At 37.5% G+C, this 12616-nt stretch overlaps 1 protein-coding gene across 3 annotated transcripts in view; it reads right to left on the bottom strand.

Moving 5' to 3' along the window:
• The window catches only part of PIGF (phosphatidylinositol glycan anchor biosynthesis class F), a 36994-nt gene that overhangs the window by 10225 nt on the left and 14153 nt on the right, over positions 1-12616 (bottom strand). For all 3 annotated transcript variants that reach the window (XM_033175806.1, XM_033175804.1, XM_033175805.1), the window contains exon 5: positions 1894-2002. In XM_033175806.1, the coding sequence (XP_033031697.1) occupies positions 1894-2002 (109 nt within the window). The remainder of the gene's footprint in view (positions 1-1893; positions 2003-12616) is intronic.

The raw sequence follows: 12616 nt of genomic DNA, 5'->3' as shown, positions 1-12616 counted from the left end.
ACATGAAAGAACAATTTGACTTTCAGGGAGACACAACATCGAACTGAAAGCACAAAGAATGGAGTTAAGGTAGGCAGTTATGTGCAAGGCACACAATCTGGATCCCACATTTGGCAAATGAGGTATGTATCAAAGATTTAATTCATCAATTCATTACCTAGGATTTTACGCTACAGAGAAAATTGGACAAATATTCAAAGATGTATGTTTAATATAACCATATTTGATAAAATATTAATAATAATGAAATAGGAAATAACCTAAATGTTCTTTAATTAAAAACAGGTACAATATTTTACACAAATAATCGAATATTACATATATGTAAGTTTTCATTGACATAGAATGAGCTCCATAATATACTGCTAAGGGGAAAAAGCAGATTAAAAATAACATGAATATTATAGTTACAGGCATGGAGAGAGACAGCTGCAAAAATTATCACCAAAAGGAAATGGAGGTTTCCTCTGGGTGGTTGGGGAGGAAAGTAATTTTTACTTTCTTCCTTAGAATTACTAATATTGCTTAAATTTTCTAAATAAATATACATTATCTTTGTGATCAGAAAAAAATTCTCTTCATGTTGGAAAAAGAAAGCACATTTATTTTTTAACACCATAATTCTTTTTGGGAGTAATTACTCTATGAAAAAAATTAGAAAAATTCATGAAGCTATAGATTCAAAGATTTTATCACAGCAGTGTTTATTATCATAAAATACTGGCAATAATCTAAATGATCAATAATGTATTTGTTAAATAAGTTATAAAGTAACTATATAATGGCATACTACAAAGTCATTAATATTAAGATAAGGATACAGTCATCACTGTTAAGTTCAGCGACCTTGGGAATGTTACATACCCTCTAGGTGTCAGTTTCCTCATCTGTAAAATTGGTATAAGGCCGGGCGCGGTGGCTCAAGCCTGTAATCCCAGCACTTTGGGAGGCCGAGACGGGCGGATCACGAGGTCAGGAGATCGAGACCATCCTGGCTAACACGGTGAAACCCCGTCTCTACTAAAAATACAAAAAACTAGCCGGGCGAGGTGGCGGGCGCCTGTAGTCCCAGCTACTCCGGAGGCTGAGGCAGGAGAATGGCGTAAAACCCGGGAGGCGGAGCTTGCAGTGAGCTGAGATCCGGCCACTGCACTCCAGCTCGGGCGAAAGAGCAAGACTCCGTCTCAAAAAAAAAAAAAAATTGGTATAAAAAGAGCCCTTACTTTACAGTGCTTTAACTAGCATATCAGCTTTATCTTATTGTGATACAAGATGAAAAATCTGATGTTTGTGAGCTGTCTTGATAACACAGGCCACTGCTGCAAAAATTACCTTGCTATCTGCTTCTAAAAATCTCAAGATGAACATTCAATTTGGCCATCAATCAAGTTCAGAAAATGTGAATATAAGACCACAAGGGCAATAAATACCAAAGTTGAAAATAGGACATTTCTGCAACTATTAACCTAATTTTCAAAAATTCCTATACTGGCTGGGCTCGGTGGCACACACCTGTAGTCCCAGCCACCTGGGAGGCTGAGGCAGGAGGCTCGTTTAAGCCCAAGCACTGGAGGCCAGCCTGGGCAAGAGAGTGAGAACCTGTCTATTTTTAAAAACAATAAACTGCCTATATACAATCACAAAATAAGCTTGTTTATTCATCTATACATGTGTAAAAAACAGTGCTAGAAGATAAAACCAGGGCTACCTAGACGCCTGTGGCACTGGGACAGTCCCTATTAAGAAGTTGCCCAGATTACGGTGACTGACAGAATTGGTATCCCTACTTAATTGAACAACAGAACAATTTACATATACATACTAGTTTGCTTCATCAGTTTTACTATCATTGTACAAACATTTATTTTGTTGCTCTAAGTAACTGAAACCAACCTGCCATGGTCTTTCCCAGTCCAGCGGAATAGGAAGTGCTCCAAGCCATGCTCCTACAAAACTGGAAATTGTAGTCATCTGGAGACTATTCTCCCATATGGATGTAACTCTGTGAAGCACAAATTGGTACATCATTGATGGTACATACATTAGCTGCTGCAGAATCCAACAAGCACTAGCATACATTATCAGTATACATATATTTTCTGTAATTTAAAATGAAAATCTCAAACTGACATATAAATATTTACCATGAACTATTAATAGTTACTTGGTAAGAAGATATAAATGTTTTCCATCGGAAAGGTAATATACAGATGTAGTAGGAGTCAAACCATGCTAAAGAGCATTTGTAGAAACAGCTAAGTCCTCCACCCCTATCAACTCCTGGTTCCTTTCCCCACAGGCAACTGCTATTACCAAATTATTACATTTTCTTCCAGAAATATTTTATACATGCACAAATACACACATAATTTTGTTTTGAAGGATATATGTATATTTGCATAAATACACATGTACATATGTGTATTTCTTCAAAACAAAACTCAGATGCATCATGTTATAAACCGAATTTTGCTTGTTTTTCCTTGGTAACAGCTGTAATAGTATTCCATTGTATGGATGGTGCATCATTTATTCAACCAGTCTTTCTTTCTTTCTTTTTTTTTTTTTTGAGATGGAATCTCTGTTGCCCAGGCTGGAGTGTAATGGAGTGATCTCAGCTCACTGCAACCTCCACCTCCCGGGTTCAAGCAATTCTCCTGCCTCAGACTCCTGAGTAGCTGGGATTACAGGTGTGCACCACCACGCCCGGCTAATTTTTGTATTTTTGGTAGAGATGGGGATTCATTATGTTGGCCAGGCTGGTCTCGAACTCCTAACTTTGTGATCCGCCCACCTCAGCCTCCCAAAGTGTTGGGATTACATGCATGAGCCACTGCACCCAGCCTCAGCTAGTCTTTCTTACATCACATTTCATTTATATAAACCAATTCAATTTACTTGGCAAGAAACAGGCAGAGAACAAGAACAAAATATTCAAAAGATCTGGTGATTTTGCCTACCATTCCTATATACTAAGTGCACATCGGAGAGTGTAAAGGTGGAAAAGACTTAATTCTGCCATTCTCTTAGTAGGTGTTAGTTTCAGCCTGGCCCTCATAGTGTGAACACTTCATTGTAGAACAGGAGTCTGGTTACAGTCAGGTAAAAGCCCACTGCAATGCAATAAGTAGGGTCCAAATGTTCAATTGTTTAAATTGCAAGGTGAAGCTACTTTGAAGTTAATGAAAAGTAGCCTCTTCTAGATAGTATGGGGGAAAACATTTGTTTTGTTAGATGATTTATTTAATTAGAAACAGGCCAATTATTACACGCAAAATGTACACTGAATTTTAAAAGTCGCAAATGATGACAAGTCAGTTCACAAACCAATCCCTCTATCATCCATCCATCTCATACTCCCCAACTACACAAGGTAAGAACCTTAGCTTCTTTCCATTGAAGCAGGGCTAAGAACAGGCTGGAGCCAATCACATGTATCCAGATTTGTACTATTTTTAGGGCTTTATTGTTCTTTTTTATTTCATATAACACCTGTAAGTTAGCTTTTTCAACTAGCATTCAATAGAACAGAGATCTGTTCCAATGTTGGAAGGAAAAACTGGCCAAGTTCAATGTGAAGAGAACTGTACCGTTCAAGCAATTTAAAGGATTTTCAAAGGCAATTTTTGACTACATGTGGCTGACAATGTTGACTAAGCTCCAACTTAACACACACCTCCTCTATACTGTAATACATAAAGTGAAGACACAAGGTGTGGTAGAGGTTAAGAGCAGAGATTACTTTCTGTTGGGAAGAATTCACTTTTTCTATTTTATGGAACAGGAGGAAGTTAAGCTGGATTGGAAAGAATAGGTAGCGTTAGGTCTTAAACTGGAGGACTGGAGAAAGAGCTGCACTGCAGACAAAAGAACATAAATCAGATTGCTAAAGGCCAAGTGGAAGTACGAGAAATAAGGCTGGAAAAGTAGGGCAGAGTTAGGATTTTTTGTTTGCTTGTTTTTTGTTTTTTTTGTTGTTTTTTTGAGACGGAGTTTCGCTCTTGTTGCCGTGGCTGGAGTGCAATGGAGCGATCTTGGCTCACTGCAACCTCCACCTCCCGGGTTCAAGCCATTCTCCTGCCTCAGACTCCTGAGTAGCTGGGATTACAGGTGTGCACCACCACGCCTGGCTAATTTTTGTATTTTTAGTAGAGACGGGGTTTCATCCATGTTGTAGCATGTATCAATATTTCTGTCCTTTTTATGGCTCAATCATATTCCTTTCTATGGATATTCCACATTTTATCTATTCAACAGCTGATGGATATTTGGGTTGCTTCTGCTTTTTAGTTATTATGAATAATGTTGCTATGAACATTTATGCACAAGTTTCTGTGTGAGCATATGTTTTCATCTCTCTTGGGATTACACTTAGGAGTGGAATTGTTGGCTCATATGGAAACTCTAATCACTTGAGGAACTAACTACCAGACTCTCCCAAAGTGGCTGAACCATTTTATATTCCCACCAGCAGTGTTTGAGGATTCCAATTTTTGCACACCCTCCATCATGACACTTGTCATTATCTTTTTTTTATTACAGTCATCGTAATTGGTGTGAAATGGTATCATGGTGATAGATTTAGGGTTAGGATTTTAGAAAATTCTTAAATGTCAAACTAAGGAACCATGAAGGTTTTTAATCAAGACAACTATATGATCAGAGATATTTCAGTAAGATTTATGTGGCTGGGCGTGGTGGTTCACGCCTGTAATCCCAGCACTTTGGGAGGCCGAGGCAGGCGGATCACAAGGTCAGGAGTTCGAGACCAGCCTGGCCAACATGGTGAAACCCCCATCTCTACTAAAAATGCAAAAAATTAGCTGGGCACGGTGGCAGGCGCCTGTAATCCCAGCTACTCGGGAGGCTGAGACCAGAGAATCGCTTGAACCTGGGAGGCAGAGGTTGCCATGAGCCAAGACCACGCCATTATACTCGAGCCTGGCGACAGAGTGAGATCCTGTCTCAAAAAAAAAAAAAAAAAAAGATTTGTGTATCTTTCTAACCTCTAAGTTCCTTGGGCTAAGAGGCAAGATCCATGCCTTCACATATTTCATGGTTCCAGCACACTTGTGGCCATCTTATGTTTATTAAAATAAAAAGTATGATCATCCGAGAGGTTGCCCTCTATTTTGCTGTAGCCAAGTGTTTATGATCCTACATACAATAAATGTAGAAAAAAGGGAACCAAGACCTATTGTTAAAAATAGAAAAACTCTGTGCCCTGTCTTTTTAAAGTAAAAATTTTATATTTATCAAAATAATATATGTGACATCTTTAAAGTAAAGGAGTACAATTAAACTAATATTAAAACAGTAGTCTCCTCTTCCATCCCTCCCGACTCCTGATGTCTGCTCCAAGGCAGATATTTTCTTTTTTTTTTTTTTTGAGACGGAGTTTCACTCTTGTTTCCCAGGCTGGAGTGCAATGGTGTGATCTCAGCCCACCGCAACCTCGGCCTCCCAGGTTCAAGCAATTCTCCTGCCTCAGCCTCCTGAGTAGCTGGGATTACAGGCATGCACCACCACGCCCAGCTAATTTTGTATTTTTAGTAGAGACAGGGTTTCTCCATGTTGAGGATGGTCTCGAACTCCTGACCTCAGGTGATCCGCTTGCCTCAGCCTCCCAAAGTGCTGGGATTACAGGCGTGAGCCACTGCGCCCGGCCTCAAGGCAGATTTTTTCAACCTTTTTGCTGTTTCTTCTATTTACCTCAAATGAAAAAAAAAAAAAAACCACACATACATTAAGTATAGATTTTTCAAGATTAACTTACTTTCTGCCTTCTTCTATGGGAGAAGAGGATTTAGCACCTTTTACCTACAAGCTGCCTACCTCCACATACACATTTCTCCCTGACTCATGTCCCTTCTACAATGGTAACATCTCCTCCTTTCAACCGAATCAATAGGAATGTTCTACACTATGATGATTATAAAACTGCAATCACAGTGAACCACACAGTAAACCACAATCATACATTTCTTTTCTCATAGTAAATATAATCTTTAATTGTCCATGGATGTTAAGAACTGCCTCTTGGGAGGCCGAGACGGGCGGATCACAAGGTCAGGAGATCGAGACCATCCTGGCTAACACGGTGAAACCCCGTCTCTACTAAAAAATATAAAAAACTAGCCGGGCGAGGTGGTGGGTGCCTGTAGTCCCAGCTACTCGGGAGGCTGAGGCAGGAGAATGGCGTGAACCCGGGAGGTGGAGCTTGCAGTGAGCTGAGATCCGGCCACTGCACTCTAGCCTGGGCGACAGAGCGAGACTCCGTCTCAAAAAAAAAAAAAAAAAAAGAACTGCCTCTTTTTCACCCCTCAGTTTGCTTATGTACCTGTCATTAAATAATCTTCAAATATTCCAAAGAAGCTAAGTAACACCTCCAAATGCTTGATCTCTTCTCCCTGCTCCTTCCATCTTTTTGGAGCCACCTAGGACTGCTGCACAACTGCTGTGTTTGCGAATTCCCTTTGCCTCTCTTAGTTCTTTTGGATCTGCTCTTTCCTAAATTCCAAGACTTTCTCCGTCTATGTTCCTTTTTCTTTTCTTTTCTTTTTAAGCACCTCCTTTAATAGATTCCTGAGAAGTGAATTTTCTTTTTCAGCACTTCCTTCCAGAGATTCCTGAGAAACGGTACATGGAAAATAGATTCTTAGAGATGTCTGAAGTCTGAAAATGAATTTACTATAATTTTTGGGAATCGTTCTGCCTCGGGATTTGTGGGGGGAGGGTTGTTATTTTTTGGTTTGTTTGAGATTGAGTCTCACTCTGTTGTCTGGGCTGGAGTGCAGTGGTGCGATCTTGGCTCACTGCAACATCCGCCTCCTGGGCTCAAGTGATTCTCCTGCCTCAGCCTGCGGAGTAGCTGGGACTACAGGAGCCCACCACCATACCCAGCTAATTTTTGTATTTTTAGTAGGGACAGGGTTTCACCTTGTTGGCCAGGCTGGTCTCGAACTCCTGACCTCAACTGATCCGCCCACCTCGGCCTCCCAAAGTAATGGAATTATAGGCGTGAGCCACAGCGCCTGGCCCTGCCTCAGAATTTGGAAGGCAATGCTCCACTGTTTTCTGATTCCCATTTGAGAAGTTCAGTGCCATTCTGGTTTCCCATCCTCTGTAGGTATCATGTTTCTCTCATTCTCTAGAAACTTTTATAATAATCAATCTCTTTATTCCTGGTTATCAAAAATTTCCCAAAAATGTGTTTTAAAGTTTTTTCATCCACTGTGCTGAAAATACATGGGCCTTCTTAATCTAAAAGCTCAGGTATTCTGGTTCTTAAAATTGTCTTCTATTTAAAGACCTTGTTTATCAGATCACTTAAGAATTTCTTCCTTACTCTTTTGCTAGGAATATTATTATTTTGAACTAATTTCTGCTTTTCTTATCTTTTAACTCATTCTGCAATCTTTGCCTTTCTGTTTGACTTGGGAATCTTTTCAACTTTTGTCTCTACTTCCGCTGAGTTTAATAGTGTGTTTATTTCCCAAAAGTTTTCTTGTTCTCTGAATATTAATTTTGACTGCTTCCTGTTCACCTTTTATGGTAAAGTTAAAAAAAGTAAATTTTTTTTTTTTTTTTTTTTTTTTTTGAGATAGAGTCTCGCTCTGCCGCCCGGGCTGGAGTGCAGTGGCCGGATCTCAGCTCACTTCAGCTCACTGCAAGCTCCGCCTCCCGGGTTCACGCCATTCTCCTGCCTCAGCCTCCCTAGTAGCTGGGACTACAGGCGCCTGCCACCACGCCTGGCTAGTTTTTTTTATTTTTTAGTAGAGACGGGGTTTCACCGTGTTAGCCAGGATAGTCTCGATCTCCTGACCTCGTGATCCACCCGTCTCGGCCTCCCAAAGTGTTGGGATTACAGGCTTGAGCCACCGCACCCGGCCAAAAAAAGTAAATTTTTAAGTTATCTTCTGTCTTTGTATATTGCCTCTATTTCCCCTGAGTTTCTTTTTTGTTGTTTTCATTTCTGGATTTTATGTGAGGATTCCTCAAATATCTGGTGATTCTTTACTTGTCATTCTACTTAAAATATGATGTATGAAATGTCCAGACTAGGCAAATCTACAGAGATAGGAAATATATTAGTGTAAGCTTGTCTAACCCATGGCCCATGGGCCACATGGCAGCCCAGGACGGCTTTGAACGTGGCCCAACATGAATTCATAAACCTTCTTAAAACATTATGAGATATTTTTTTATAATTTATTTATTTATTTATTTATTTTTTAGCTCATCAGTTATATCGTGAGTGTTAATACTGCATGTGTGGCTCAAGACAATTCTTATCCTTCCAATGTGGCCCAAAGAAGCCAAAAGACTGGACACTCCTGTAGTGGTTGCCTGGGCCATGGAGAGATGAGTGGGAATAGGGGAAGACTGCTAATAGTCATAGTTTCTTTTTGATGTGGTGAAATGTCCCAAAATTAGATAGTGGCAATGGCTGTACAACTATGCCTATACTAAAAACCACTGAATTATACACTTTATGAGTGAATTCTATGGTATGCAGTTATATTTCAATAACACTATTTTTAAACAACAGCAACAACAAAGTGAAACATTGAATAGTTGACTGGATGTTTACAATGCATAAGTAAGATAATTCAAGCAGGGGGATGCACAGAACTAGGGACTGGGTAGGAACCCTGACTTTCCCTTAGAGAATCCCAAAATGTCAGTATCTGTAAGTTTTTCTTTTGTACCATTTTCCCTCGAAAGAAGTATTTCAATATTCTGCCTAGATGGTATAAGCCTGGCTCCCAGTACTTTGGGCCAACCAGGAGAAAGGGGCTAGCTGTAAGGTGGGGACTCATGGTTTGAGATGTAGGATTTCATTTAAAACTATTCCTTGAAGAGGTTGTACCAAACAGGCTCAGTATCTGGGGACAGCCAGAATAGTTGGGGATATGAGGAGTACAATTATATTTTCTTCACTGCTCCTCCCTGCACTGTTCAACTTCCATTGCTTGTATTAGTTTTTATTTATATTGTTCTGCAACTCTAATTCAGTTATTTTCTTGATATAGTGAGTCCCTTTAATGTACAAATTGGAGAATCCCCTCATTTGTGGAAACTGTCTTCTATCATATCTTTGAATCATTTTTTATTGGGTAATTTAGAGACACTAACTAGTCTTATGTTTGTATCTCTTTTGTTTCTCCTCTATATTTATCACATCTTCTCTAAATGCTTTATTCTTCCCAACCCCCTCCCTACCCCTCATTCATTTTGATTAGCTCAAACCTTTCTTCCATGCTAAAACCTGACTTTCTAATTTGTCTGTTTCTTGATATTTCTAACTTATGACCCATAATAGTGACCTTTGCATTCTCAATTTATTTCACTAATTCTGCAATCTTCTTCTCCACGTCATTTTGTTTCATGATCTCCTCTTTGCTCTTAATTTATTCAATTCATATCCTTAGTACTATTTTTCATGATAAACTGCGTGGAGGCTTTTTTGTTTGTTTTTGCTTCTAGGGTAGCATTTTCTTTCAGGCCAGATTCTTCATCTTCTGCATGCCCTTTTTCCTTCTTCTATAGTGCATTTTTAGGGTTGTCATGCCGTTTCTTTTCTCTTGCTCACACTTCACATGGGCACACTTCCTATCTTAACTAGCCCCAATTCTCCCTGTGTTGAAGCTGCCTTTTGAAGACTGGATGTTATTTTCTACTGAGTTTTCTGTAACATGAGTCAGGAAAGAGAATGGAGGCAGGGAGGCTGGGTAAGATAAATGTTCTCTCTGTGATTCAGTTAGTAATATTCCACTGAAATTTAATAAATGGTGGTTCTATAAATCAGACTTAAAAATTCATGGCCAAGGCTTAAGCCTCCTCTTAGAAATCAGATGAAGCTACTATAGTGCACAGTCTGCCCCCTTGGCAGACCCCTGTAGGTAGCAGCCCTGGTAGATTGATAAGAGGTAAAGAGCCCTGATGGGGAGTCAGGGAAACCCACACTCTATTGGTAGGAATATGTATGCGGGTATACACATATTCTTCAAATTAGAACTTTAGTTTGACAGTGTCTATCAACTTCCTTTGATCTAGGAAAGTTACTCCAGTAATCTAGTCTACAAAAACCTTTGCACAAGAATACAAAGTTATATGGTACAAAGATATACCTAACAACATTATTTAAAATCATGAAAATTTGATAATAAACCTTAATAGGAAATTAGTTAAATAAATCATGGTACATGGAATACTTGTAATGATGATTAATTGCTCAACATTCATCTCAACCCTGATTAGACTAATTAATTAAATACTGATAATCCCATTCTGTTTCCCAATGATTAGGAAAACTCAAGGAAGAGAAGCTGCTGCCATCCCACTACCAGCCTGAGGATAATAACAAGGAGAATCAGTAAGAAGCACAGCCATACCATAACTATCTGTATCTAGAACCATCCAATCTCCGTTATGTGACATAATCAGTTTCCTTATTATTCAAACCAATATAAGCTTAAGTTTTATGTTACTTACAGAGATATACTAGCTAAGAATACTATGCAAGAAGAGGTAGATCACACACACACACAGATAAGGATGTTCATAATACATTAGTGGGAAAAAAGTTATAAAGCCATGACTAGTTTAACTATTTTTAAATTTTATATATATAATACAAAATTCAAAGAACATATAAAATCTGCTAGCAGCTGTTCATTGCTTCTATGATAGCATTACTAGGATCTTTAACTTTCTATATTTTTCTATTTGAATTTTTACTACAAACATATATATACATTATTTTGTAATAAATAAGATAAAAAGAATAAAATAGGTAAATTCCTTTCTATTAACTAATTTCTAGCATCACTGACATTGATGTACTCTCATTTTATAAGTTTCCATAATAAAGCTATTTGAATTCTACGGTTATTGGCTAACTTTTTCAAAGTTAAGGAATATATGCACAGTCAATAGGGCTCAGAATAAATAAATGGCCTCCCTGTGAATGAACTTAAAAAGTGACTAAAGCAATGTTACAGACCAATCTTCATGACACTGTGCTCCAAGTACTTGTCCAAAATATTTGACTCCACTGGAATTCATTACATCAAATATTAATTGAAGTAAACAGGCCATTTTGAGTGCCTACTACATGCCAGACACTGTATCAGGCACCTGAGGATAGTTCATAGTAAACACTCATGGTTTAAATATGCTGTCATCAGAATAGTGTTTGTTTAAATAGATTTAATTTTTTGAACTGCTAGTCTCTTCAGCTAAAAAAGAGACACTATACAACTCCTCCTAGTGGCTAAAGGTATTTTATAAAATTCTAATATAAATGTTTTCCTTCCCCACTGAATATTTAAACAAATGCCTCTTTGCCACTAAATTTTTTTGCCCACATTTATACTAAATTACCTAATTTTTATATGAATAAATCTTTGGTCACTCACTATATTTTCACTCTTAGTGTCCACAGTGGTTGCTTCAATATAAAATCTATTTCAATATAAAGATGACAAAAAGAGGCCTGTTGTCTTTGTCTACACAAACAGGTGTTATTGAATGTTTTCAGCTTGGCAATATCAGTACTATTCAGGAATCTATTTAGTTCACCAAAAGTGATCAGATTCTAACTTTCAAATAACAGCATAAAAGAACTGATAAGTCAAAAAGCAAGTTTCAATGAACTATACAGGTGTATAGTAGTCAGATTAATACTTTCCTTTATAAGAAAAGTCTGCAAATGAAAAAAATAATTTTAATGCCAATGCAATAACTGAATTAAATTGGTGCAAACTGAGTATATTATTTAATAAGTATACCAATAAGAAGTTGGTAAAATATTTTAAGAAACCAAATGACTTTTCTACTTCCAAGTTTCTTTATAATAGCATTCTTTTGTTTTGTTTTCCCGCAGTAACTTAACATTTACTGTAAGGAGACATCTTGTTAAAATAGTGTCTTTTAGTTATGTATAAAATCCCAATAATATCAGAATTGATCCTTAACTCATAGGATGTAGTTCCTACACAGTTCACAAGCTCAAAGCTTTGGTGTTCTCTGTCTTCACATGATTATCATCTGTTCAACATAAGTTTTCTATAAACATGCAAATAAATACATTAAAAATTAGTATATAAAGTTATTTCACTTAAAAAATTATAAAACATTTATATTGATTCAACACTAATTGAGATGTCATACCAACTCAAAATTAGCCTATTCACACTGAACATCTGAATTATTCATATTTCAGTAATACTAAAAGGGCTGTCTTTAAGTTAAAAAAACACACACAAAACTCTACTGTGTTTTACATATTAAAACACAGGATGAATGATAAAAATATTTAAAGTTCTAAAATCTTCACTTGATACTTCAAGTGAAGTATTTAAATACTTTTTATTAATTAGAACTACAGCATAAGAACTTCAAACTGAAATTTTAATTTCTGCTCTAAATTATTATTAAGTAGGAAAAAGCATGTATTAGTCATGTATTTTGTACAACCTCCTTAAATAATTAAATAGAGTTCTTTGAAATTAAGTTGTGACTCAGGAAGTCCTAGCTAGAGCAATCAGATGAGAGAAAAAAATAAAGGACATCCAAATTGGAAAGGAAGAAGTCAAATTATCCTTGTTTG

Source organism: Trachypithecus francoisi, unplaced genomic scaffold, assembly GCF_009764315.1.
Source record: "Trachypithecus francoisi isolate TF-2019V2 unplaced genomic scaffold, Tfra_2.0 Lachesis_group17, whole genome shotgun sequence".
Classification (NCBI taxonomy): domain Eukaryota; kingdom Metazoa; phylum Chordata; class Mammalia; order Primates; family Cercopithecidae; genus Trachypithecus; species Trachypithecus francoisi.
This window is presented reverse-complemented; position numbering and strand designations above follow the sequence as displayed.